This window comes from Lissotriton vulgaris, chromosome 8 (genome assembly GCF_964263255.1).
Source record: "Lissotriton vulgaris chromosome 8, aLisVul1.2, whole genome shotgun sequence".
NCBI classification, from domain to species: domain Eukaryota; kingdom Metazoa; phylum Chordata; class Amphibia; order Caudata; family Salamandridae; genus Lissotriton; species Lissotriton vulgaris.
Window position 1 is genome coordinate 841972097 of NC_141696.1, and position 27782 is coordinate 841999878.

A 27782-nucleotide genomic window follows, 5' to 3' on the forward strand; every position below is an offset into this window, starting at 1 on the left:
CAGAACGTTCTTATTAGGAAACTGCTGAGAAGTATTAGGATTTCTAAACCTCCCATTTCTAAATATAACTCCCTCTGGGACGTCTCTATAGTTTTAAGATTTATTGATAGATCAGGCTCAAATACTTCTTTGTCTCTCAAACTCCTCTCCTTTAAACTCACTACTCTTCTCTGCTTAATCTCTTTTAGAAGAGTCTCTGATGTTAGGGCTTTAGAAATCTCTAACAGATTTTTTTCCCCTTAAGGTATTTGTTTTTACTTAAATAACAGAACCAAAACTAATTCTCAATCTATTTTCTATCCTTATTTTGATGATCATGTCAATTTATGTGTTGTCAGATATGTTAAAGAATATGAGCTGAAAACCTCTTTGCTAAGATCTATTGTTAAACAGTTATTGATTTCTTTCAGGAAACCTCACAAAGGCGTTTTCCCTTCAACTCTAGCTAGATGGGTTAAAGAGATTATGAAATTGTCTAATATTGATGTAACTTTTTTTGGCGCACCTTCTGTCCGTGGTGCATCTGCCTCCCAAGCCTTTTTACATGGTGCTTCCTTGAATGATATTCTTAAATGTGCTGATTGGTCAAATTATATGATTTTTCACAAGTTTTATTTTAGACCTGTTGAAAATGCTGCCTCTTGTTTATTAAAGATGCTTTAAACTTGCAATAAGTTGAGCCTCAGGTCTTGCCATAAAATGTAGATTTCCCCCAACTTTGTTGCCCAGAAAATCTGGATTTTATTAAAGACTCGGAGGCTAATATTATTCCCTCCCTTTTTTCCCATCCCTTTTCACCTCTTGTTTTACCTTTTAGGTTGTGGTCAACAATAATTCATATGTTGTTTTCAAGTTTACCCAAGATGCTTTCTTCTTCGAAGAAGTTTATTTTGATTGCTTCATCTATTTGTTTACTTTTGTATTTCTATTTTGTTTTTGTTTTTCCTTAAAAAAAGAAGGATGTGTTCCTGGTGTTATGACCTTTTATTGGGTTGGAATTTTCCTATGTCACAATACTCTTTGTTCTTTAAAGTGGCTGTGGTTGGCTAAATAAATAAGATTGCAATAATATTAGCCTCCGAGTCTTTAATAAAATCCAGATTTTCTGGGCAACAAAGTTGGGGGAAATCTACATTTTCCTAGAATAAGAGGTAGCCTATGAAACAGTATTAATTATCCTAACGGCCAATAGTTTACAAAAGGCCCTGATTGCATTCACTGGTGTTATATTAGAACTGGACCTCAAAGTCAATTTTGGTAAATCATTTATTATGGTTTGTGGTCCGGAAAAAACGAAAACTAGGAAGTTCATTGTGAATGGAAAAATCATTGAGAAGGTGCCCAATTTCACCTATTTAGGTCATATTTTAACAACAAACTGAATTGTGATAAGCTAATTATGACAAGGGCCTAACAGACCAGTAGAATAACAGAGGGGCTGTTTCGTTTTGCCTGTAAATGGGACATAAACTGATTACAGAAATGATATTTTTATATAAATCTAAATGTTTATCTGTGGCTACTTTTGGGGTCGGAGTATGGGGTTACCATAAGAGTTATCAGATTCAGGTTTTAGAGAACATTTTAAAAAAAGGCTATTAATGTGTATAAATACACTAGAGCACATTTTATTAAATCTATTCTGAACGTTATTAGGCCTTGCTCTTATCAAGAGGGCTATGCCTATTTAAGGGCATTATCTACAGCTGTAATCTCTAGTGCAGTACTTAGTTTTATTAGAACTGCATTTATAATCAGGAAACGTTATGAAGTGTGAAAAGGAATCTAATTTTATTCTTTTTACTAAGAATTTTCCTTTTAGTCAAATGTACAAATTGAAGTGGGGCTGTGTTAGACCAGTCAGCCTTAGGGTGGTCTTCCCTATTTTTTTCGCTTTTGCCTCATTTTTCTCACCTACTTTTCGTTGGCCTTAGGTCTCTGGGCACCTTCCCATTGCTTACCAATGCTAAGGTTGCAAGTGCTCTCTTCCCTTAAGATGGCTGCCACTGACCCCTGCTACTGCAGCGTGGTCTTTTTAGGCGCACTCTAGCAGCCAGGAGCTGGCTGGAACCCTTTAACAATGTTGCAATGCCAGCCTACCCATAGCTAGAATGAGGGAAGCTCCTGGAACCTTCCAGAACAGGGGAGGTGACACCAACTGCCCCTGCCAACTGCCAACTGTCGCTATATAAGGAAAGGGAGGGAAACTTTCCATAGAGAGTAGTTGGGGCATCACTGACCTGGGGAACCTACGCAGCAGACTTAGGCGGTAGGGCCTAGTCAGGAACCTATGCCACTGGGGGTGACAGGGTTTATGCGCTGCTCACCAAGCTGTGTGAGAAACACTGAACTAGCCCACTGATCTGGCCTAGCGGGAGGGGAACCCAGGGACCACCTGAAGTGATTTACTGAGGAAACTGGACAAGCCTTCAACTCACCCACCCCCCCCCCCCCCCTCTCTTCAAGAAACTTCTACCAAGGGCGCAGGATCCAGCTAGCGCCAAGAAGACCTTCTTACTGCCCACAGGACTGGTGGGGAATCAACCAGGTATTAGCGCTGTATTCCCCTTGAGAAGCGCTGTGAACTGCTAACTGCCAAGCGCTGTATTCCCCCTGAGAAGCGCTGTGAACTGCTGACTGGCAAGCGCTGCATTTCCCTTGACAGGCGCTGTGAACTGCTGACTGGCAAGCGCTGTGCCCATTTTGAGAAGCGCTACTGCGTGGAGACCCTGTGTGGGCCCTGAGAGTGCTGCCTGAGGCGTGATGGTAAATTGCCCTAAAGCGCCACGAGGACCGAGCGCTTTGACCACTTAAAGCTTCTCAGCTGGCCCCCCCGGTAGCACTTCTGTCGAGCGCTCTTGCACTTCTGCTTTAGCCTCTGAGCCTTACTGTCATCGTTGCAGCCTGGCGCCTTCTCCGCGACACCAGTGCTGCTTTCTGCACCCCCTCGGCGGCCTCAGAGCCAAGAGAAGGCCGCCGTAAAATCTGGTCAGGCCGCAGTAGGCCTCGTTAGGCCTGAAGCCGGGATCTAGCGTCACATGACAGGGGCGCCAGTGTAATTCCGCCCCCGCCGTGCCCTGATTGGGTCCCTGAAATTGTGCTCCGCGAGCCGCTCTGCAATTGCCGGTCGCTGCGCACCCTGGCCTCCTGTTGGTCCCTGGTCCCTGCAGGCTCTGAGGGAGGACCGGGACCGGAGCTGACACCTGCGCGGGGGCTCGCAGAGACTACCGGAGCCCCTGCGCACCCCCGACTTCACCGGAGGGCTTAAAAGGAGCACGGGAGCCTACAACACCACCGGAGGGCGCGGTAGGAAGAGCGCGCCTCTGGGAGTCATCTTACCTTGTGCTGACCCTTCGCAAGGGGCCGAAGAAGTGAGGTAAACCCCCGGGGAGGCTCCAAGTCTGCCCTCCCCGCAGGGACTATAGTTGGGCCCCGTTGGCCCCAAGAGATACTGAGGACTGGGCAGGAGCCCTAAGAAACGTTAACCCCTTAGCTGGGAAAAGGTTGTTCTACTGTGGTGGCCTGATCGTTAAGGGAATTGTCATACTTAGCTCCTGATAGTCATGTCCAGCATATTATGACCAAAAGAAATGCTCATATCGAAGTGTTGAATTGCTTTATTCCAGCCTGTTGAAATGCACTGTATTTGCTGATAAATGGCTTATTTTTGCAGCTAGTAAATGTTTACCCTCCATTAGTGACTGCTGCTGAGCAATGAGATGTTATTTAAAAGTCTGAGAAGGAAATTCTTTGCAGGTGCTGACTAGGAGTAAGGCTGTTACCAGGCCTACCGTTATTTAATATTTATTTATGTACATATTTATTGCTGAGAATTGCAAAACCTGTGTTTTAAAGGAACGGCAATGAGTTAATACCGCTGTGATTTTTGACTGCTCTGATTCTAATTCAAGATAATTCAAGATAAAGCTTGCCAGCGCCACTGAGACTGCTTGAAGGGCACACTTGGTAACCTCCTTGCATACTCCAGTTTAAACCAGTTCAGAGAGCTGTTGGCTCCCACTCTGGCGTGAAACTGATCAAAGGACATGGGAGTATCCTCCCCACTGTCTAGCCCCTCCTCTGGGAGGGACCCCTGAATCGGCCCAGCCCTTTCCTTAGGGTACTTAAGGGCTTACCTGTGGGTAGGTCCCTAGATTCATTGTGGGACAAGATTCAGATCAAATACCACTTCATCTTTAACCGTCTGGGCACTCTGGACTCCACTGGACTTTGCTCTGAGTACAGAGACTGCAACTGGGAAGACTCCTGCTGCTTCTGCTCTCATCGTCTTGCTAGTCTTTTGCAACGTCTGTGCCCGTGCTCCATACAGGATCCTCACAACACCTGTGGACATCCAAGACACCTGAAGGAATCTCCCTTGAAGTGAAGGAATCACTTCCGTGCATCTGCAAGCACTACAACACAGCTGAGCGGGCTGCTGATCATGGGCTCCCAGGGACTCCGAAAGACTCAGCAACACAGGTGGTGGTTCTGCAACTCCCTCGATGCCTTCACTGTCCTCCCTCGAGGCCTGCACTTTCTTCTCACAGAGTTTGAGGCCTGTATCACTCGTTGGAACCGCTGGAACAAAACCCCTCTGCACAGCGTCGACTTGCTGTTGCCAAGGCTTGTTGACTCTCTTCCTCAGAGATGTTGGGGCTCCAAGAAGCTCCAACCTCAAGCATCTTCTGCAGCTAAGATTGTTGTCCTCACCGCATTACTTGCACCATGGGCCTACATCTTTGATGAGCTGCTCGAGGTCCTCTGCGACTCCTGTGTCTCTGGACTGTAGGTCCTTTCGAGGGTCTTCTTTGACTCCAGTGGGCTCCCCTGATTGCTCGGGCCTACTCTGACTCCCCTGCTTGAGGCGAGTCACTTGGACCTTGCTGGCCCGACACTGCACCTTTTTCGCTTGCCATGTTGTTTGCAGTTGCCATGGCTGGTTGCTGCTCCCGACAGACACCGACCCCTCAACTCTTGACATCCGACGTGGGACAGCTCATGAACAGCTCCTGGTCTTCCACAGCATCGCCTGGTCCACACAGCTGCAGCTCCAAGGTCATCACCAACTCTCCTGCATTACCCGACATAGGTGGGCATTCATCTACTGTGCATCCTGGTCACTCCTGGGTGGTATAGACTCTGTCCCCTCTGCTTGCAGGTACTTCTCAACTTGAATCCACCTTTGAGTTCCACCGGACACTTTCACCTTCTTCGTCAGTGTCATCTACCTGAAGTCCTCCACTGAGTTCGACAGCTGTTTCCAATGCCACTTTTCACCTAGACACCCGGCTTCCCTGGTGTAGGTTTCCTGGTTCCCTGGGTATCCACAGGTGGGGTGGCTCTCCAACCTTCTGTCTCCCATAGGGTTTCTTCAGGGTCCCCTGGGAAGGGTCCTTCTGCTTTAAAATTGCAACTGTGACTTACTCTTTGACTTGAATGGAGCAAGAGGGTGTGTTTCCACTCTGCACACGGCCTATGTGGGGTTCCTGGGTACTTACCTCAGGTGGTTCCTTGGGTCCCTAGCACTTCTAGGTCTTCTGGGTACATTCTTGACTTGAGTCGTGGTTCGCATCCACTATTTTAGTATATGGACTGGTCTCCCCCTGGCGACCACTGGGTATTTGGGCTATTTACCTGTTCTATTTGCAAAGTATTCTGTACATTGTTTTTAGATTTCCGAGTAGGAGATATTTTTATGCGTAAGTGAGTGTCTTATAATAAATACATATTTTTATAAATACACTGTGTGGTTCTTTTTCACTTACCCTATACCAATAAGATTACGTTCTGGTAAAACAAGATGCTTTACACTCCTTCTGGACTAAGCCTGAAGGTTGCTCTCCACAGCTACCACTTATAGAGCTTTCTAAAGTTGTCTAAGACCACTAAGATCACCATAAGTGTTGTCTGGATTAGTGCAGGGTGCTACATTTACATAAGCGAACACCATATACTAAGCCAGCCTCCTACAGCAGCTGTCTACAGACCTTCTGTTACCAATTCTTTCAAATATACAAAGTGGGCCTCTACCCAGAGGAGTATTGCAATGCATGAGGAACTACTTTCCACTGCAGTAGTACTGTGATTTATTATACTGCATCAGGCTTTATTAAATGTTTTGGTCCGAATTCCTAATGCACGCAAGACTTATTGGCTTTACCAATTATTGTTCTAGCTGGAGTCATGGGGATTCTTCCGCTTTTAATTTAGCTTTAGTAAGGACTAACACATCTTCCCTTATGTTTCAGCAGCCTCCTAAATGGTCTTCAGGCTCTTAACTGATTTGAGGGTGCATGTTTACTCACATAAGAGCATCACTTGAGTGATTCCTTTAACGCCTTAACTGCGGCGTTTTTTCCACTGCGGTGCGGGCATTCTATTAGGTGGGCGGGGCTCCGCCAGCCGTTGGCCGACGGCAGCACTAGCGAGGTAGTGCTCCCGTCGGCCAACGGCCGACGGGAGCACGCAAGGGGTTATTTGCCACATTTGTTGTTATCTGGAAGGGTATATGGAAAAAATCATTTATTAAAAAGCTCACTGAGGCGTAATCTGAACTCTATTTAAATCCATTATTTAATGTAATAATCTGATCTACCAACGAGGTGAACCTTAAAAGACATCCAGCCTAGAATCATTTTGGTAAAGAATGCAATGAAAGATGCAATTCCACGATTTCATTTTAGAGCTCCCACATGTCAACAATTGCAAAAGTCCATCCCCTAATGTAAACTGTAAAACCCAGGAATGGAATCTGTCTTGATATCTACTGGAGATTACCTGAAATTACAAGTGCACAACTAAGGGATGGCCGTAATACTACTCTTGAACATGTCTGCAGCTTTTGAAACCATCCACTGCTACAGATACTGGAAGAAATCGGGATAAAAGGATTATACCAAACTGGATGTATTCGTATCGAAAATATCGACATTTTCATGTAAAATTGCATTTGTTCACCTCGCCCCACCCATACTACATACTGTGATGTCCCACAAGCTCAGTCATCTTTCCCTCCTGTTCAACCTCCACCTCACCCAATTACCAGAAATGATCAGATCATTTAACATAACCTAGGCAAACAATACACCGATTATGTCAAAACCGTTAAGCCAAGATCATGACGTGGTCAATGAATTATTACAAATATACAACACACAATTTACAGAAATCTGGCCAAATAACAAGAGGCTTTACCAGCAACATCACGGAAGGCAAGAAACCTCAACGTGATCATAGACTACAACCTACTAATGATCCTACATGTGAACTAAGTCAGAACAAGTGCATTTCATAGTATATCCATCACCTGGGATTCTCACAGAAAATTCACGCTATTCTCACAATTGTGATGTCATGGGTAGATTACGCAAACTGTATAGTGAAAAGCACTCTGCTTTTCACTATACAAATTGCAAACGATCGAAAGCCCCATAGCAAGACTACTACTACACCTTCGTCCAAGAGAAGTGCTTCACGTTTTACACTTACTTCCAGTAGCTAGATGCTCTACCTTTAATGACTTAAATACTAGTGTTCCTACCCTCTTCTTGGTAAGCATTTTTTTTATTATACATTTGAATGTAGTTTGTGGTTAAGACTTCAACCATTTGTTCTACAAAAGATACATTTCTGCTCCCTCCTTACATGCTGGCATTTGTAAAGAAAAGAAGGGTATTTCCTTAAAATGTAGTACAAGAAAGTGTTTTTTTTTTCTAAACAAAATTGAATCAACAGAAGGTTTGTTGTGCCAAGATAGTCCTTTTCCTAGTTTTCATAAACCACCATCAAAGTCTTTTTTTATTACTTACATCTTCTGAGTGGCTATATATCTTTCCTATTTTTGCAGTGTCTGCCTACTTACAGTTTGTGGGGGAAAGATGAGAAAGCCACAGGATCATCCAAAAAGCCACACATTTCCCATGAGTAAATAACATTCAGATTTCAGCAAGGGCTCGTTTTTGTAGATTACTCATGGGTTTCCTGAAGGATCTAAATGTCAAATTTAAAAAATAGTGCAATTGAAAAGGGAAAAATTTAAATAGGTGACAACGTTTTCAGTTGTAAGTTTCTACATGTTTGGCTGATCCTCAAAAAAGTAATAACCTGGGCATGGCCAGGGAGCAGACCAAGACATGTCTCCCCTGAGTTCCGCAAGAGAGACACTATCCCCCCATGCAGTGAATACTGGCGAGAGAGGACCCCAACATGCCCCCCCATGCTCTGCGAGGGGGGGGGGGGTGAGCCGCGGAAGCCGGAGATCGGATGTAGGTCCCAGGTGGCGAAGAATTCGCAGTCATTGTCTTGCCACACTTACATGAGACCCGGCCTTCAGAAACGTTATTTCCACAGACTGAGGGGCCACAACAAAATAAGAGACCAGCATCAAAGTGTAGGTGAGGGGACACTGGTAACAGCAGGCCCCTGATGGGGGTCGCCTGTGGGGCCAGGTGCGCATGATCAGGCCTGGGAATGTTGAGGCGTATGATCGCCCCCGACATGCCCAGCTGAGGTTACCGAAATGGCGCCGATAGGAGTGAGGCCGGACTTAATACTGGGCCTGCCCTCAGAATCTAAGAGGTATGGAGGAGGTAACGGGAACTGTGGTGACACAGGCGGGCGAAGATATCAGAGCGGGCCCACTCTGAAAATCAACTAGAGAGGCCCCCGGATTCGCTCTGAAGCAGGCGGGCCTCGACCTGGCAGTAAACCCGCCTGTGACTTTGGAAGAGCTCGCACAAGGATACTGGGACCTCTAAGATACAGGCAGCAGGCGGGCGTAGACCAGTGGCTGATCAGCTCTAGACCCTGTGAAGGCCCATGACCGGGGAGCTCATAGAAGAAAACATGGACAATAGGCCGCAAGGTCCTCGCGGATCTCAATCATAAAAGTATCACAAAACATCTAATAAAATCTTTACCAAATAGTGCAATATAGAGCCCATATGAGTAAGTGTTTAAACAGCCAGTTTTTCACTCTTCCTAACAGCCATAACTAAAAAGCCTGCAGTACAAAAACGTTCGAGAGGGCTATTTAACATCTGGAGGTATATTAATGCAGGTCTTACTTGCAAAAAGCCTTTGTCTTTTAATAACAGTAATATAAAAAGTTTATGAAGAGAGCAATAGTAATCACAAAATATCATAAAATGCAGTGGATCCCGAGTACAAAAATTGCCCCACGAGCAAGGGCCCAATTCTTCAATCTTACACCACCCCATAGGTTCTGCAAGCACAAATTGTAACAGATTTAATTTGAACCTTGTTGGAAGAAAACAGTGATAAGAAATTGTTATTCCTGTTAAATAAGGATCTAATAACAGGGTTTTTTTTAAATAATATATAGGCCCGTGCAGTGGGTTTAAAAAGATTCCTTGCACATTAGATAAATATTGTTTTTTTGACCCTGGACAAGTCTCCTTTAACAAGCCCATTGGGCGACTCAAATATATTGAGGCGCCCCAATTTCTCTACTAAGATCTTAAAATAGTGAATCCAAGGGATCAGTCGCGGCTGGTGACATTTGAAATAGGCGGGGCGTAAAATTGGCGGTGGAGAAAAGTCCATACAGGAACAACTCAAAGGGCCTACTCGCAGTCAGAGTGTTCCGATTTTATAATGAAAATTATGCTCCATTAGTCATCACTGAACCTTTCCAACGTGGCCGCGAGCCTTCTAGGAGTGTTCAATTGCTAGGAACTGTAATCCCTGATCTCAGCACACCTTACTGCACCAGCGTGAAGGAGGCCCTCTGGAGCCGCGTAACACCAAACAGCGATAATCCCTTGTTGTGCTTCATCTGAGAGAACTGTAAAATCCTGAATTCCGAAAGTAGTTGAAAAAAAGAAGCAGCAGTCTGCCGCACCTCATTGGCAAGGGACGCTGCTTCTAACTGGACAATAACCGCATACATTATCCACATGAGGAGAAGGTGCAGAACAAGCCAGCAGAAGCAGAACAATCATAGGAATACATTTTTTTTTTTTGCTGAACGAGCTTGCGCTTGAGTAACAATGACAAAGGAATTAGGCTGATATCTCACCGGACTCCATAAAAAAAACACTTAACTTAGGCTACAAAGTGAGATATGCAAGTGTTTCACACCTTCGTCATACATCAAAGTCAGTCTCAGCCAAGAGGCTCAATTGCTGTGACTGTCTTTACTTGTTTCAGGTATGTATTCGGTTTCTGCAATTAGCTCCTCGTTGTATTCCAAATGGAAAATATTTTTCTCAATTTCCCTCATTTTCCAGTTAGCACAAGGATACTCGTGCATGGTTATATTTTGCTACACACTATTTCGTAATCCCCAGTTTAATAAACAAATGTGATTATTTATTATGAAGACACATCAATTTAAAGTACACCTCTTTGGCTTATTTTAAATAGTCGCCTGATGCCCTGATTGATGTAAATGCTAGCTGTCAGATCTCCTTAAACATTTACTGGTAAGAAAATTACAGTCTTTGAAATGCTGAAGGAGATGCACCGCTGAATTATTCACAAAAAGCCACCACGAAAAATGACAGAAACCTTTGCCTAGGCAGGGGGCAAGCGCTTGGTTTGACAATGGACACTGGGAAAGAAATAGCTAAGTCCAAATATTAAAGGAAACTTATACAAGACTCGGACTGACTGCCTCATAATAATAAAAATAAATGTAAAAAAAACTTACCTTGGCTTGGCTTTCCGCTCTGGCTCTCGACTCGAGTCCTGTCCCGAGGGCCGAGACTGCAGACTCCCTCGCGCCATCCTGGATTTTTTTGAATGCCTCGTCACCAGAGTCGTCACTGAAGGCTGCAGGCAGCCTCCCTCCCCTCCATGGCAGCCGGCGCTGATTGGTTCGGCCGGCTGCCCTAAACACGTCATTCCTCTTAGTCTGCATGCTGCAGAACGGAGAGTGGGAGGAGGCTTGGGGGAGCGGCTTGCCCACTGTTGCTAATACTGTCTGTTTGGACAGCCTCTCAGGCTGTCCAAACAGTCCGTATTCACAACAGTGGGCAAGCCATTCCCCCAAGCCACTCCCCCCTGCCCTGAGGCTCGAGGAAGTTTGCTGACTGCTTTCTCGCCATGTGAGAAGGGCAGGCAGAAACCAATGGTAGTTATAAATAAATAACTACCATTTGTTTCTGCCTTCTTCTCGCACGGCGAGAAAACAGGGGGGGGCGGCGCCCAAACGCCCCCATGGTAAAACCGCCACTGCAAGGGATGTTGTTTGCCCTATCCAAAGTCATACAATCCTTAACTATTTTGTGATTCTGCTACTTTTGGGTTAATCCAGAGCCTAATCCAATGCAAAAGTGGGGCCAATGCTACCAGGTCAGAAACATAACCAACTCCCAATTCCTGCTGGACATTATAGGAGGGTACAGATTGAGGGACTGAAAGCAGGATTCTCAGAAACTTGTCCTCCACTATTCGAGATCGCCCGCCTCCTTATAACCCTAAATATCAGATCCATAACAGGCAATCGCAATGCACTTAGCTTTATATATATTTAGCATAGCTTGAATTGGTTTAGCCCCCAACCATTTTGCGAAGTCAAGGACTGCTATTGTGGCTCTAGACATAGCATTTATTTTTGCTTTTCTTTGTGGTGCCCATATCGTCAAATACGCCCTCTCGATAGTAGAAGTTAGTCACAGTTATTTCATTACCTTTTCCTTATTTGGTTCTCTGGTTTCTGGATCTTGTTCCCAATGTAATTTTATGCGATGTTGCAAAATTAGTATTTAAATCCAGTAAGGCCATGATATCTACAAAAGAGTTAAGTTGGCGTTGAAGCCCAAGGCTGTCCTTGCTAATAGCACTGCTTCATCCGCATAAAGGAGCGCAGGAATTAACGGGGCACCTGTTCGAGGAAGGTCTTTATAAGCTGAGCAGGGAGACTGACCTAAATTATTAATATATAGCGTGAACAATAATGGGGCTAATATACACCCGTCTGACTCCCCTTCATATCTTTGCGGATGGTGAGAGACTACCCCTCTGATCGTATCTCACCACGGCAATCAGGTCTCTATGAAGGTCATACCAAAAATGTACAAAGTTCTGAACCTCTCCTATATTAATCAGTAATGTCCATATAGGCCTATCACATTGTAGTGATGTAAAACGTTTTGCATCAATACTCCTGGCCCGGTTCCAGACTTTCTGGCCCACTCTATTCATCCCCAGCAATTGCGCTTCCTCCGCAGTAGGCAGCCCAATGACAATACGAGACGGGCAATGGCGCTCATTGAGATGGGGATGGCGGAGCGTCGATGTCAACCAATGGCCCTTCTTTCCTTCGATGCCGAAAAGGCACTCAACATTAGATTGGGCACATTTAACCAAGGAACCGGAGAGAGTTTGCCTGGGCCCAAAGTTAAAAACTCTCATCCAGGCAAACTTCAAAAAGCCATCAGCGACTCTCAAAAGCAACGCCACCTTTTTGTCCAACATCCCCCTGACTAGAGGTATGAGACAAGGGTGCCATTTATTCCCCCTCATCTTTGTGTTAACCATAGAACCCTTAGTGGCTAAGGTCCAGAACAATCCTGCAATCCATGGGTATGGTGGTAGACCGCAAAGAACACAAACTGGCCCTTATTGACAATGAAATATTAAGCTTTGTCATCGGCCTGAAAAACAACCATCCCAGCACTTTTGAGGGAGTTGGACCACTGTGTACAAGCATCAGGTTTCAAAATATACTACTCCAAATCACAGGGACTGGGAGTAGCAGACCCACAAGGCAATCTCCAGGATCCCAACCAGGGGAGCGGTTTTCTGTGCGCCACATCGGCCATAACAAATCTTGGGATCTAACTTCTGACTCGCATGAACGCCCTCTGACAGTAACATCCCTCCAGTGCTCACAATCCTCTTCAAGGACCACTATAGGTGGGGCAAGTTGGAGATCTCCTGGTTGGGTTGGCTAAATATTCGGTTCTTAAACTGGCACACGCATGGATACATAATTAAATGTTCAATTGTGTATGGGAAGGTGGACCCGAGGGTAGAAATGATGTCCCTCTTTCGATCCATGGCAGAGGGGGGCCTGGGCTTCCCAGGCATAATCATATACATGGAAGCAGCACAATTCTGCCCTTCATGCGACTGGAACCATAACCCCCAAGGCCAAGCCTTGGCTGCAGGTGGAACAGGCCTTCTAACCAATCCCCCTGGGCGGGCTTTTGTGGATGCGGGCAGCAGCCTGGGTGGGCTCTCCTTCCCCCCTACCATTGATGGCCCCACTTCTGGCCCATTGGCGAACTGTGAGGAGAAAACAGACATTCCTGGCCTAACTTTCCTCTTAACCCACCTGGTAAATATCCCAGACTTTTGCCCGGGAATGAAGGACCCAGGTTCTTTCTGTTGGGATCGGGGCTGGTCCACCACTTTTATAGTGGGTGGGGAGGGGTCTAATAGAGAAATATACATGATACATTCAACAGACCGGATACCTACAGGCTTAACCAGGCATTACATTGGGCAGGGAAGGATCCATCTCATGCAAAGGGAGGAAACACCAATTGAATCTCTAAACACCAATAGCATTCAGCATAAAGGCATCTCATGGTTATACCCATTATAGCCTGAATCCCCCACCTGAAAGCAAAATGAATACATGGCCCAATGGAACAGGGAATTGTTCATGGACATCTCAGACGAGACATGAGGTGCTATCTGGCTGAGAGCTTCCAAGTGCACTATCTTTCTCCGCTACAAGGAAAATGCCTACAAACTTTTGACACCCTGGTACCTCACACCCATGAAACTTCATAGGATGTTTGGTGTCTCAGAGCTGTGTTGGAAGGGTTGCGGGGATAGAGGCACCTTCTTACATACATGGTAGACTTGCCCGCAGATTCAGGGACTTGGTTTTGGGTGGCATAATGAGTATTGCAGGCCCACTAGTAGCATTTAATTTACAGGTCCTTGGTACATGCAGTACCACTTTACTAGGGACCTGCATGTACATTAAATGTGCCAATCAGGTGTAGGCCACTCCATGTTTAGGAGATTGAGCACAAGCACTTTAGCAGTGGCAAGTGCGCAGAGTTCTAATTCCAACAAAAACAAATTCAGAAAACCGTAAGGTGAAGGAAAAATGCTTGAGGGTTGACCATACCATGGATGTTATGTCTAACATATACATAGTATAAAGTGCAGTTGTGGTTATGAATTACAGCTGAAAAACCACTGACATAAGTAAGTTACTGTTATGAGCAGAATCCATAACTAGCCATGCAAACCTTAACTTCTGCACCATAGCAATGCTTCTGACCTCACCTTTAACAAAACAGATGCAATTACAAATTATTCTGCAGATAAAATTGCATATCACATCACCAATACCACTTTGATAGAGACACATGTGAATGTAGTATCAAAATTGGTTTGAATATGTGTTGTTGTTTTGAATATGTGTTGTTGTTTATTTACAATTCGCTCCTAGGTGTTGTTTATTGTATTTGGTGTGCAAGTTGGCATAGCTGGTGTTCCAAGTTATTGATTGTGCAGCAATCCATTATGGTTTAGTAAGCATTTAATGCTTAAAAGATCACATGCTTTAAAAAGACAATATGGTTCAAAAATAGATTTCCATGGACCTGGGGAAGGAAATGCACAGCTCACACACACACATAGATTCCTAGCTGGATGCAACACACCTGCCCTGATACCAATGTACAAAGCCAAACATTCACGGTTGTAATAGCAATGGAAGCTCTTACCCTTTTCTCCATCAGAAATAAGGTCTCGTTCTCCTTTCTGAACAATCGTCAAATTTCCCATGGATTGGCTGAGTCTTAAAACGCATCCGTTATGATCATTAGTATCAACAGGGTCTCTTATCTACAGTACAAGAATTCAATAAAGGAATACACATCACCAGAAATAAACACAACTCAATAAAAATACATAAATTATATTGTACATCATGCACATTGCTAATAAAATTAGAACGCATTACCCTATTCTAAGGTCAGTCGCTAACTCCACAGCAAACTCCATCCTTGCCCCTAGTTCAGCAGAGCCAATATACCTAAAAACAACGAATGGATAAAGGAAAACGCCAAACTGAAAAACATCTGGCAGTGACACTATGTCAACCGTTCAGACTACTCTTTACCACAGTTATTAAAATAACTGCTTTTAGATTTTTTTCAATTTTACTTAATTTGAAGAGATCGTCAACAATTCAGGGTATCAATCCTGCGCTTATGAGTATTCTAGAATATTCAAAAAGCAACCCACTGTATGCAGTTAATATGGAAACCAGTTACAGAGCTCAGTTTCCAAATTCAATGTGTGTTTACACAAACATTCCAGTGTAACCTTTTCATTATACAGCCATATTGCATTTTTAACATAATTTCCTAACTGAACTTATATGCATATCTTCCACCTCAGTTCATAACTGTATATTTCTAATCAGAGATTCCTCATCTTTGAATACCCCTAGGCACTGCATTGGAGAAGGAGATTTGTGTCAGCACTGGTCCTGTGCTCTGGTAAGTGGGGTTGTGCAGCTCCGTAGTGGCTTCCCCCAGTCCAGAAAATGAAACGGCAGCCATATATATGCGCCAATCCTGCATGCTAACGTCAGTTCCATTCTTTCCTCAGTCAGACACACATCCAGAGCTCACTCCCTCAAGGTTTTCCGTGTTGACACGGTTTCGTCAAAATTGCTCTCAGTGTGCAAGGAAATATGTCCCCTCTGAAGACTAAGGGTTTTAAACTTGACATTAAAAGATGACTGTGACAGATCCCCACCAGGAATGCCTGTGGTGCATAGGACCTTTGCACAAATCCAAGCCTTTCGAGGACTGTGCCCAGAGGAATCTTAAGGAAAGTCCGCCCACAAAGTCAAGCTCTACATAGATGAATACTATCGGAAGGTGCGTTCTTGCCAGTCCTGATTGACATCAAGGATGTAGACCCTTTCTTGAGACTGTTACCGTAAATGGTCCTCTTCACACTGCAAGTGGTCAGATAAGTCTAAATAAAAAAAAAACATAAGAAGTCAAAGTGTGACACCCCTCTTCCTGCCACTCTAATCAGGAGAAGTTGCATGGATGTCAAGGTGCCTCATATCAGTCCCAGTGCCCTACCGAGGAACAGATTCTATAGCTTATCCCGAAGCAACCCGTATTTAAGGCGCTGCAACATGATGAAGCCTTTAAGGAAGTCTTGTTTTGCTTCTTTGGCACCATTCTGTCTCCCTGGTGATAGAGATGCCAGGAATGCAGCAATACATTATTATGATGAGGATAATCTTTGCTTGGGCCTTCAGAACACAAGTGGGGTAGATACTTTCCTGGATTTTGGATAGAACTAAGCCCCCAAATACCCCCCTACAGAGATCAGACAGATAGCTCAAGTTTTAGACCTAAAACTCCCACCTCCTTAAGTACAAACTATTTTCCTAACGGAAATCCTGCAACCTGGGCAGATTTCCACAAAACCACTTCTTCCTTTTAATGAAGCCCGACAGACACCAATGGTACTTAGGCCAAACCTGGCTCTCACCCACCAGCCAAGAAACAAGTTGTCAGAAGACACGGACATGCTCCTGATGATCCTCTCTTGATGATGCAACACTGTAAGCCTGAAAGCTTTGTGGTCTAGGTAGCGGAAAGTAGAATAAACCCCAACTCATTCCCTTCTATGCCTTCCAATAGGGACTCAAAATGTATGGACGTGTTTGGGAAGAGAATGCCCGCCTCAACCTCCATTCAGTAAAGGCTAGTTGCCTCCTAAGACTATACTCGCATGTGTTGTGTGACATGGTAAGGGAGGTCTTACAGACAGTGCCTAAAGACTCCAACTTTAACCATACGCTGATTATCAAAGACGGTCAAGAATCAGAAAAGTAAGTAATCCTCTGTGGGCTAGATACCAATGGCTGCTCGTCCAGGGCAGTCGGTACCAGTGTGGTGCTTCAGTACCAGCATGGAAATGATCCATGGGCTTCTCGAGTGACGTTTATGCGTCACTAATGGACATGCAATTTGATAGTACCAGTCTCTTCAGAGAGAAGGCAGACTTGGCTTTGGATAACTTCAAGAACAGCAGGGGTGGGGGCGTGGCTAGCAGCCATACGAAATGGCCACTGCCTGAAATCTCTCTGGACCCCATCAGACATCTCGACATATCCGGACACTCATCCTTTTTCCCCTGCTGGTGGTAAGCAGTGGAATCGGTGCAGTGGAGCCCCGAGCACCAGATGGCCAGCCAGCAAGACTTCTAACCCAGCGGTGCGATGGCAGCACCGAGTGAGGCATTTCGGGCCTGCGCATCGCGGGGAAGCCGGGACCTCGAGTACGCCTCCTAGCTGGAGAGCGGTGCGTGCTCCACTCTGGGCACGGTATTGCGACTGTGGCAACGGAGGTCAACCACGTTTCCCGGACACCACTGGGCAGGACCGGGGAGTGCTTAATTGTGGCTGCGGTACTTGTGAATCGGCCCGCAACACCAATTTCCCAGCACGGCGTCAGTAACATCGAGTGAAGCGGCCGTGACCTGCACGCCAAGGGAGAGCAGAGACCTCGGATGTGCCTTACATCTAACATGCTGTGTGTGCGATTCTATGGGCTGAAACAACACGGACACCAGTCACCAACTGAGGAACTTGGAAACCACGAGGCAGCGCCGGTGAGTGCCTTGTTGACGCTGTTGATCCTCATCTGCTGGGCTCTGTGGCCTCCAAGTGCATATACACTTGCAAGTCTCTGTGTTAAACAAATGTTGTTTAATACAGGGACTTGCAAGTGTATATGCTCAGTTACCACACACTTCTTTGGTGTGGGTGTCACACAGGTCAGGCTCAAATGGCACTCACTGATACACCCACGACCCCAGACACTCCTGTGAACCAACGTGTATGTGTACCGTCATTGCCATTTATCTCCTGGAATGTCAATGGTTTGAAAGACAAGTTAAAGAGAGAGCTGGTGCTCCAATACCTCAAACGCAAGACACCAGCAGTAGTCTTGCTACAAGAGACACACCAGGTAGGGTCAACATGTAAAGCACTAGACCGCTGGGGTTTTAAATTAGCAGTGCACTCTGAATTTACTTCAGGTTCTCGCGGTGTTGGTATCCTGATTAAAAAGAACTTCCCCCTGATTGTTCAACACAATTTCACGGACAATCAAGGCCGGTTTGCAGCACTATTTAGACAGTGGAAAGGGCGCATGATCACTTTAGTAATAGTCTACATTCCCCCTGCACTTCACACACTGGCCCTACCAGCACTGGGTACATTTACACTAACATTGCCAGAGGGAGAACTGATAATAGGTTGTCACTTTAACTGTGGCAGAGACAGGTTGGCTGGTCAGGAAGATCTGCTGCAATTAATTTATAATACAGAGGGATAAAAGCAAGCTACCCTCAGCCAGAATGCTGCAAGCATCATTCTCATTTTGGATCAGCCACATTAGAGCAATTCAATGTTGCCTTTCATTGTATGATATGGTATGATCTGTCAAGTGTATAGGATAGCATGGAATGCCTGTTATAGTATAATATGCTATGGTATAGTATGCCTTTCAATATATGGTATGGTATAACCTGTCAGTGTATAGGATAGTATGGAGGGCCGGTTATTGTATAATATGCTATGGTATAGTATGCCTGTTGTAGTATATTATTCTATGGTATGGTGTGGTTTGCCATTGTATGCTATGGTATGGGCTGTCATTGTAGACTATGGTATGGTATGATCTGTCATTAAATAGTATGCTATGGTATGGTGTGGTGTGGTGTTAGTTGTCATGAGATGGTATTCCTGTTATTCGGTATTATGGAATAGTATGGTTTGTCATTGTACAGTATGTTATGGCATGTTATGGTATGGCCTGAGAGAGTCTAGTGGTTCACTCTCAGAAGAGGAAGCCAATAATTACAGGGTCAATCTAGTGGCAGTCAGCAACGTACCTTATGACGTATCCCTTTCTAACTTTTAACTATCACTGGGTGGCTGACCATTTTATCAGGCCTTGCACTTTCATGCTGTGGGATCTCCCAGCGCGGACCCTCTCGTCCCGGGTCACTTTTTAAAACACCTAATTCTCTGATAAAATATCCTCCCGCACGGAAGATACAGACTTGGCTTGTGGGCCGTGAGTCAACCAAGTAGTTTCTGGAAAAATGTAAATGCAAAGCGTCCAGTTAATGTGCAAAGGACCATGCTTTCTAAAATGCAGGATAGAAGCCCATGTTATGTTTGTTTTAGGTATGGAAAATAAAAAAAGGATTCCTGTCAAAAACACTTTAGAAAGCAACTTTTTTTTATTACAAATGTTATTTTCTTTAGTATAAATCTCGGTATGCCGCTTCTCAAATTGTTTTCTTCTTAACAACGATATTTTGCCTCTGAATGCTTTGCCATGTGGCTACGTAATCGAAATACATTTTCTCTCCCCATTTAGTTCTAAATTGCGCTTTTCATGTTGAGTTGCGTTGCTTTTAGTTTTAGGCAGCATGCAAAGCCAGACACCCCTCAGAATACAAATGGATTTGTGCCTTTAGCTGTGATTCTCACAAAGCAAAAGTATATATGTATATGGGCTAATTGAAAGGACACATGCCGATAGGGGAGAGTTTTTTCAACCACCACACACCGGAATAACACCGTAAGCATGTGAGATTAGGGTGGTGCTAAAATTGCCCGGCTGCCCCCCTTTCCTTGTCTATTGCTCTGCAGCAGTCCTGGCAGTGAGGGGAACGACTTTCGGAGAGCAGAAGAGGCGAGAGAGGGGTCGACTGGAGGGGGCTTCGTCATCACAGCACAATGCAGTGTATGTTTACAGCATGCTGTGGGGGGAGGGGGGGATGACCCTGTGTCCGCCTGTTCTCAGTTCAGGACTGAATGCAATTCTGTTGGGCTCGCTACTGCCTCCTCACGTTTTATTACTTACACTGTGACACACATATTAAAGAACAAGCACTGAAAGTCAATACCTCTTGGCTATGCCAGAGGAGTTAGCTTTGCCAATGTCTTTCAGTCATGTTGCGGAGCGGCTAAAGCTTAGACAAAAAGAATCATTTTCCTGTGGTAAATATTAATACTAAGAAGGGTTTCTATGGTGTTCTAAGAACACCTACAAGCTGTGAAGCACCCAAATTGTTCTATTAAATGTATGTATTTTTATAAACATAAAATCTTTATACAAAGTATATGTGGCCTTCTATTTATTTCGGTGGCATTTGTTGCACTCAGAAATAATATCAGTGTAACCATTGCACCAGCAAAAACCTTTGGACTTTGCCAATGCTTATTTTACGTTGCATTTTGCCCCGGTTCTTGAAGGGGGTCCGAGAGGAAGCCCAGTTCGTTTTGAAAACAAGCCTCTTTATTTACCCCACCGACATGCCACTAGCCCCTTAGCGCGTGCTGTCTTCGCCCATGTAGTCCCAGCAGATTTAAGCTGGGATGCCCCCTCTGTCCTTAAAGTCGAACCTCCCGGCCACATTTTGACCAAGTGCATGGGCAAAGGCCTCTTTATAACCAGTCTGGGCGTGCCCAGCATTGACCTGGATCCAGGTGAATTAAAAACAGTGGCTGTTGATTCGTGGGAAGGATGTCCATCACCAACTTACGCATCACCATCCAAAAATCTCAAAACAAACAGAAAAGGCTATTGGAAGACGTGAATAATGCATCTTGTAGCCCGGCGGGCTGCAGAACTCTAGACAGGCGAAGGATGAGTCAGAAGGTTCCTGCTTCCCTGCTCTGCTGGCTTCTCTACATGAAAGCAGACCAAAGGCGAGCAGCATGTCTCAACGTGCCCATCCTTCAGGCTGGAATAAACACACTTCTGTCCCAGTCATACAGCCCCACACAGGAAATCCGGGGGCCAAGACAGAGGGGGACAGCTGGGCAGAAACATGCATGTCTCCGACACTAAACAACATGGGATGTACATGCACAATTTTAACAGCTCCATTCTCCCAAGTCTGTGTGAAAACTGTACGCAAAAAGATGTGAGAAATTTTGTAAACAAGCGCGCGAGTGGTGTGCCTGCGCGCCACAGCGAGCTATCTGTTTTCAATTTTCGTGCCCGTGTCTGGGCACAATAATTGAAAACAGATGTGGCCTGTGCGGGTCCGCAAGCAATAGGCCATGGGTGGAGCAAAGGCGGGACATGCACCCGCCTTTGCCCAGTTGAGTGCTGTGTTTCTTAGAAAGACGCACGCAAAGCCCAATAGCATAGGAGAAAAACAAAAGCACATGCACAAGCGTGTGGTGAGCTTTCTAAAGCCCATTACTAAAAGTTGAGCAAGCAGCGCATGCGCGCTGCTCTAGGCTCGACCTAACAAAGAACAAAAACAAGAATGTTTCTAAATGCATGTTTGAAAACTATCACTCTATAAAAATACTTAATGCATTAACATCATCTCATGTACCAAGGTGAGACGGTTCTGTATGTAAATGAAATTTAAAATAACATTATTTTTAGAAGAATTTGCCATATTTTTACACATTGTATTTTTACAGGTTTGTTGCAAGATGTCTTTAAAAGTTTAGGTCCTTCGTAAAATTAAGCAGACAGGACGCCCTAATGACTTCCTTTCTCTAAGTTTTAAAAAATTGTGTGCCTGGTTGTTTAACATTTTGTGCTTCACACAGGTTTATAGGATGAGTCCCATCAGTGTATGGTTGTGTGTGGAGCTGTGATGCATGGCCCTTTGTTTGGGATGTGGAGCGCTGGGAACGTCTTGGGGAAGTTGATCCACACGGGCAGAAAGTTGGAGGAACATGAGGAGACAGAACCAATCCCCTTCATATATACCCTCCGTGGTATAGACAGTGTCCCCTTTAATTTCAATTAAAATTGGTATATTTAATATGTAAAAATGAGCAGGAAACCTATGGGGTTGTTATAAACATCAACAGAGGAGTATAATTTTCTTTACATTTTCAGATTCAGGTCTCACTGCTTCTTTGCACTGTTATTCTAATGGGAACAAGAATCAAAAATAGATTTTTCAGAGAGTAAATATGGGCAAAGTAGCGAGACAGCTAATTCACCATCAGGTGTGTGAGGGAATGTACTAGCTCTGGCACCCAATAGATCACCGAACCCCATTTAATGTATTTCCCTAATAAGCCGGTGCTGTTGCTGCACAACCTTGTCCTATTGCGTGCCCTTTGACAGCGCAGCTGCAAAACACAAATCCGGGGACCCGCAGCTAACTACAGAGCGGGCCTATATTTCTCAATGGTGCCATGTGCTGTCAGGAAATGATGCCCAGATGTCACCAATTACTGCCAGATCAGTCAGTCTCTCTTGATGCATCACTTCCTGAGGAGGGGCCTGCAGCCCGCCAACGGGCTGCACAGTAGGGTTCAGAACAAGCATTTACAATGCAACGGTTTTGCCTTTGGAAAAGTTAGAGCTATTGGCATTGTAAATGACAATTTCTTTATTTATGTGTTCGTTTTGAAAACTGATAAATAAATGGCATTGTCATTTACAATGCCAATAGCTTAATCTCTCGCAAATGCCACACACACCCACACCGAACCACCCACACAGAGCCCCCTCACACACACAGGGCCCCCCTACACACACACCCACAGAGCCCACACACACCCACACAGAGCCCTCACACACACTGCGAGACCCCCCACACACCCAGACTGAGCCCTCCACACATGTAAATAAATGTAAATGTATTTGAGCTTATATAGCGCACAGCTACCCACAAAGGGTTTCCCGGCGCTTGCTTAGGGAACCCGTCCTGGTATTCCCCTGTGAGATAACCCCGGCAGGGTATCCACAAGGTGAAAGCCAGGCATCCCGCCGCGAGGGGCCGTTGTGGAGATTAAGCAAGCTATTGCCCAGAGTCGCAGAGTGTGAACCCGTGAGTTGAGAAGGCACCGGAGTGAGAATTATCGAGTCCGTGGAATTTTTGAGCCCAAGACCCGCCGTGGCGGGGAATTGAACCCTGGTCCACGGCCGATCTCAGCTTCCGGGTCTGCCGCCTCTAACCCCTGAGCCACACTTCTCCCACGCAGAGCCCCCCCCACACACACACCCACAAAGAGCCCCCCACACACCCACACAGAGCCCCCCCACAGACCCACACAGAGTCCCCTCACACACCCACAAAGAGCCCCCACACACCCACACAGAGCCCTCCACACACCCACAGAGCCCTCCACATACCCACACAGAGCCCCCCACACACCCACACAGAGCCCCCCACACACCCACACAGAGCCCCCCACACACCCACACAGAGCCCCCCACACACCCACACAGAGCCCTCCACACACCCACACAGAGCCCTCCACACACTGCGAGCCCCCTGTGCAAGTTATACACTGTTGTTGGAGATGAACCGACCGCATAGGTAACCAATAGGTGTAAAAAGGACTTCAAAGGTGACAGACTGGGGAGAGAGATGATGATGTAGGAGTGAGAGAGAGAGAGGGATTGTGCAGATAAAAGAGGAGTGTTAAAAGGGTTGTACACAGCAAGAAATCTGAGAGGGAGTGTGTAGATAATGGGTAGGTTTGGGTGGGAGAAGCTCTTTGTGTAACATCAGTTGTACAAAGGATTGTACAGGCAACAAACAAGTGTGAAAGGGGCTGGAATGATGTACACTGGTGAAAGGGAGTGCTGCAGACAATAGCGAGATGTCACAGAGGAACAGCAGACAGTAGGTAGGTGTGAGATAGCTGGGCTGTGAAACTAACTCAAAGGTGGGAAAGGGTTCTTCACAGGCAAGAGACAGGTGTCAAAGGGTGTAAAATACTTTTGCACAGAGCAGGCTGTGAGAGATGGGGGAAAGCAAGTCACAATGCACTTTATTTCCAACAGGCTTGTGTTATCTGCAGAAAATGGTCAGCACCAAAGGAGATCAACATGAGGCCAAGTGAAGGCACCCAAGGGGCGCAGCAGTAGATTAACCACCCAAGAGGGGGATTTAGAAAGTACCACATAGTCACAGTACATTAAGAGCACAACACCAAGCCTTGTCCGTGCCAGAATGTAAGGGGTATAACTAAATGCATACGTACCACTAATGTCAATTTCTGTGGCTTAATGTGCAGTTTCATGCCACAAAAACTATAACTGAGCCCACAGTATTACAATGGACAATGCATTGCTTCCAGTTCACACTGGTCATTGTATAACTATGTAAGGCAGGGTGCCTATTTTGGAGGCGAACGTAGCAGACAATCTGTAACAAAACTATTTAAAAAAAAAAGAAATTTCACATGTATTTCTTTCCACTGAGGTATAAAGATGCTTAAAGCACAAGTATTGACAAAACCAACAGAAATGGCCTTTGGGACTCATTGATTTTGCCACTGGTTTTTAGCAATGATCTACTGCGTGCATGTTGTTGTGAGTGTGTAAGAGGCATGCGTGTGGTTGTCAGTGTGTGAGGGGTGCGCGTGTGGTTGTGAGTGTGTAAGAGGCGTGAGTGTGTTAGGCGTGCGTGTGCCTCCAGAGTGCTGGTCTGTGAAGGGTGCACGTGGGGCTGATGGCGTGCGTGTTGTTAGTGTGTAAGAGGCGTGCGTGTGGTTGTGAGTGTGTAAGAGGCGTGCGTGTCGTTGTGAGTGTGTATAAGATGTGCGTGTTGTTGTGAGTGTGTATAAGGTGTGCGTGTGGTTGTGAGTGTGTAAGAGGTGTGTGAGTGTGTAAGAGGCGTGCGTGTGGTTGCGAGTGTGTAAGAGGCGTGCGTGTGGTTGTCAGTGTGTGAGGGGTGCGCGTGTGGTTGTGAGTGTGTAAGAGGTGTGTAAGAGGTGTAAGAGGTGTGTCTGAGTGTGTAAGAGTGTGGTTGCTAGTGTGTAAGAGGCGTGCGTGTGGTTGTCAGTGTGTGAGGGGTGCACGTGTGGTTGTGAGTGTGTAAGAGGCGTGCGTGTGGTTGTCAGGATGTGAGGGGCGCGCGTGTGGTTGTCAGTGTGAGGGGTGCGCGTGTGGTTGTGAGTAAGAGGCATGCGTGTGGTTGTGAGTGTGTAAGAGGTGTGCGTGTGCCTCCAGAGTGCTGGTCTGTGAAGGGTGCACGTGGTGCTGAGGGCTGTTGTGAGTGATTGCTGCAGCATGGGTGTGTGCCTGAGCTGTCAGTGGGGCCAGACTGCTAGAATGAGAGCACGGTGTGTTTGGGGTGCTGTGGGGAAAGGACGGCCTGTAGTCTGGAAGAGTGGGAGATGCAAGAGCTGAGTGTAAATGGCCTCCTGTGGGGCACTGGCTGTCATGTGCGGGGCGTCAGTGAAGCCCCGGGTGTGACCAATGCATGTGTGTACCTGCGCCAAGGATCCAGCGAGATGTCTCGAGCAAGGACACCTGGTACAAGCTGAGCCCCGATGATGAGACGTAGTCCCCGGCAGTGACGTCACTCCTAACGCGCACATCTTTTCTATTGCAGTGACTGACGTGGTTGACCTGGACCTCGGCCTCTCGGGCCGCTCCGGCGGGATGGTCACAATCACCGTGCTGCTGGCAGTGGCGCTCTTCATGCTGGTTCCGGCTCTCATTGCAGCACTGGTCGTTGGGCGGGAAAAGTCACCGCTCCCCTAAAGATGGCCATCACAGTGACTGACAGACACTTGCAGCACATCCCTCGCGCCCCATGAATGGAAATCACATGTTGTGCTTAGGGGGGACGTTTCTTCCAAAAGCACCCGCTTCAGAGCATTGTCCCAGCAGATTCATGTAGATGACCTTTCAGCTTTTGTGGTACAGAGCAATGCTTCAAGACGCCATGAGGCCACTGCTTGTTCTAGCAGCTAACTGAGCTCCGGTTGGCCATATAAACTGGCCATCCTTATTAACAACTTAATTCATTGCACATATGAAGAAAATATTAAATGATGGAAAATATATCCTCTGTTTAGGAGCGCTTGACCTCCGGAATTTCCTAGTGCTTGTTGGGGATAAAGTAGGAAGAATAACAACTCGCATACACCATGCCCACCGCCAGCCTAGGAGTGGCACTGCCCATGGCCGCCCTCAACATTAGTAGGCCTTTGTAAACCTCGAGGCAGAAGGGGGTGGCAGGAAAGGAGTGACATCACTGCAGAGAGGCCATTCTGTTTGTGCCACCCAGGGCCGGCTTTTGGCATGGGCGAGCGGGCTCCATGCCCAAGGCGCAGGCTTCAGAGGGGCGTAAGGAGCTGTCTGCATTAATGTCAGCAGAGACCCTGCCTCTGGCTCCAGGGCTGCAGACCTGTTTTTAACACCCCATCAGCCTGCTTTCTTGCCCTCCCATCTCCTCCCACCCGCTGCTGCCATGCACCATTAACCCCCCTCCAACCAACAGCTTGGCACCAGGGTGAGATGCAAATCGGTGCATAATGCAGGTGAGTGGGGTGGCGCAGGGATCTGTGCAGAGGCCAGACACTACTAATGCAATCCTCCAGGGGCGGCCCTCTGAACCCAAGGGCTCCCGCTGCCTCGTTTTATTCACCAGCAGGAGGGCGCCAAATGCATTCCGCCCAGGGCGCTACCCGACAAAGGCGGCCTCTGGAAGACAAAAGGGGGATAGATGCAGAGCAATCAAGGCACGGACAAGCATTGGTACTGGGCAAGCGTCCCATGCTTCCGGGGGCGACACCTACACAAGGACAGCAGCTCGTCCACGACTCATTTGCACTTCTGTGCAGCGCTGGGTCTGAACTTCAGGTGTGACGCATGTTTATGCAACAGCCACAGGGGCGGCGGGTTCCCTCTCCTGGCATTGTAACGGGGGAGGCCTTCCATGTTCGTTGCACGGAAAACACCGGCCATATGACCGAGCCGTAAAGATGCGAGGCGGTGAGTGACATACACATATGTAGTTACAACGTCATACTGTGCAAGGCCTCAAGGACCTGTGGATGTACTCAAACCTTCAGACTGTCGCCAGGTTCAGTCTGTCTCCAACTCCAAACGCGCCCAATGCGCCGGCCAGGCAGCCCTAGCGCCAAGCATTCCCTGCAGTTGTGTGGCGCTTGCAAAGCACATCGGTGAAGTCACGAGCAGGCTCGTGGAGAGGGGTCGAGGTGTGCAGTGCCGTGATCTCACACTCGAAACAAGGGTGGAGAGCATTCTATGAGACCCCTTGCTGCCGGGAGGGCCCGCCGCCTCACGTCCAGCCCGTGCCCCGCCCCCACCCCAAGAGAAGGCCGGGGAGACTCAGCTCCTTCGCCCCCCACCCCACCCAGACCCCGGTACAGAGATACCCTCTGCTCAGATAGCGCCCTGGGCAAAACCAGCAGAAAGCACGGACACTGCACAAGCGCTACTTCACCGCCTAGAGCCTCCAAGTCTTTCAGGAGGCGCTAGTTCCAAGTAGGCAATTGTTATCTACTTGGAACTAGCGCCTCGTGATAGATTTTGAGGCTCTAGGCGGTGCACTAGCGCTTGTGCAGTGTCCGTTCTTTCTTCTGGTTTTGCCTCCTCCTAGACTCGTGTGCATCGCACCCTCATGATAACTTTCAGAGCACGCACAATAAAATGAAGGGCTTCTAGGAGCTTGGAGAACAGTCCTGGATTTTGACGAGAATGTCAAATGTACATGCAGAATTCCAAATGGATAATTCTGCACAGTGGATGTCCATTTGTGTCAGATTAAAACATAGAATTATTTTCTCTTATGTAGTTATAATTAGAAGGAATATTTATTCCATGAAGTAACAGCTTTCTAAAAACGATGTTCGAATACAGGAGTGTTCCTTCTCAATCTCTCCTGGTAATCATGGGCACTCGTGACCCAGACACGAGTCATTTGTGCGCACTGCTGTGGTGGAAAACTACCCCGAGAAACACGCAAATGACCTGAAAGCTACG

At 46.5% G+C, this 27782-nt stretch overlaps 1 protein-coding gene across 4 annotated transcripts in view; it reads right to left on the reverse strand.

The window, feature by feature from the left end:
• Positions 1-27782, reverse strand: part of NAXD (NAD(P)HX dehydratase) — a 366910-nt gene that overhangs the window by 44622 nt on the left and 294506 nt on the right. For all 4 annotated transcript variants that reach the window (XM_086934749.1, XM_086934752.1, XM_086934751.1 and 1 more), the window contains one exon: positions 14721-14841. In XM_086934749.1, the coding sequence (XP_086790875.1) occupies positions 14721-14841 (121 nt within the window). The remainder of the gene's footprint in view (positions 1-14720; positions 14842-27782) is intronic.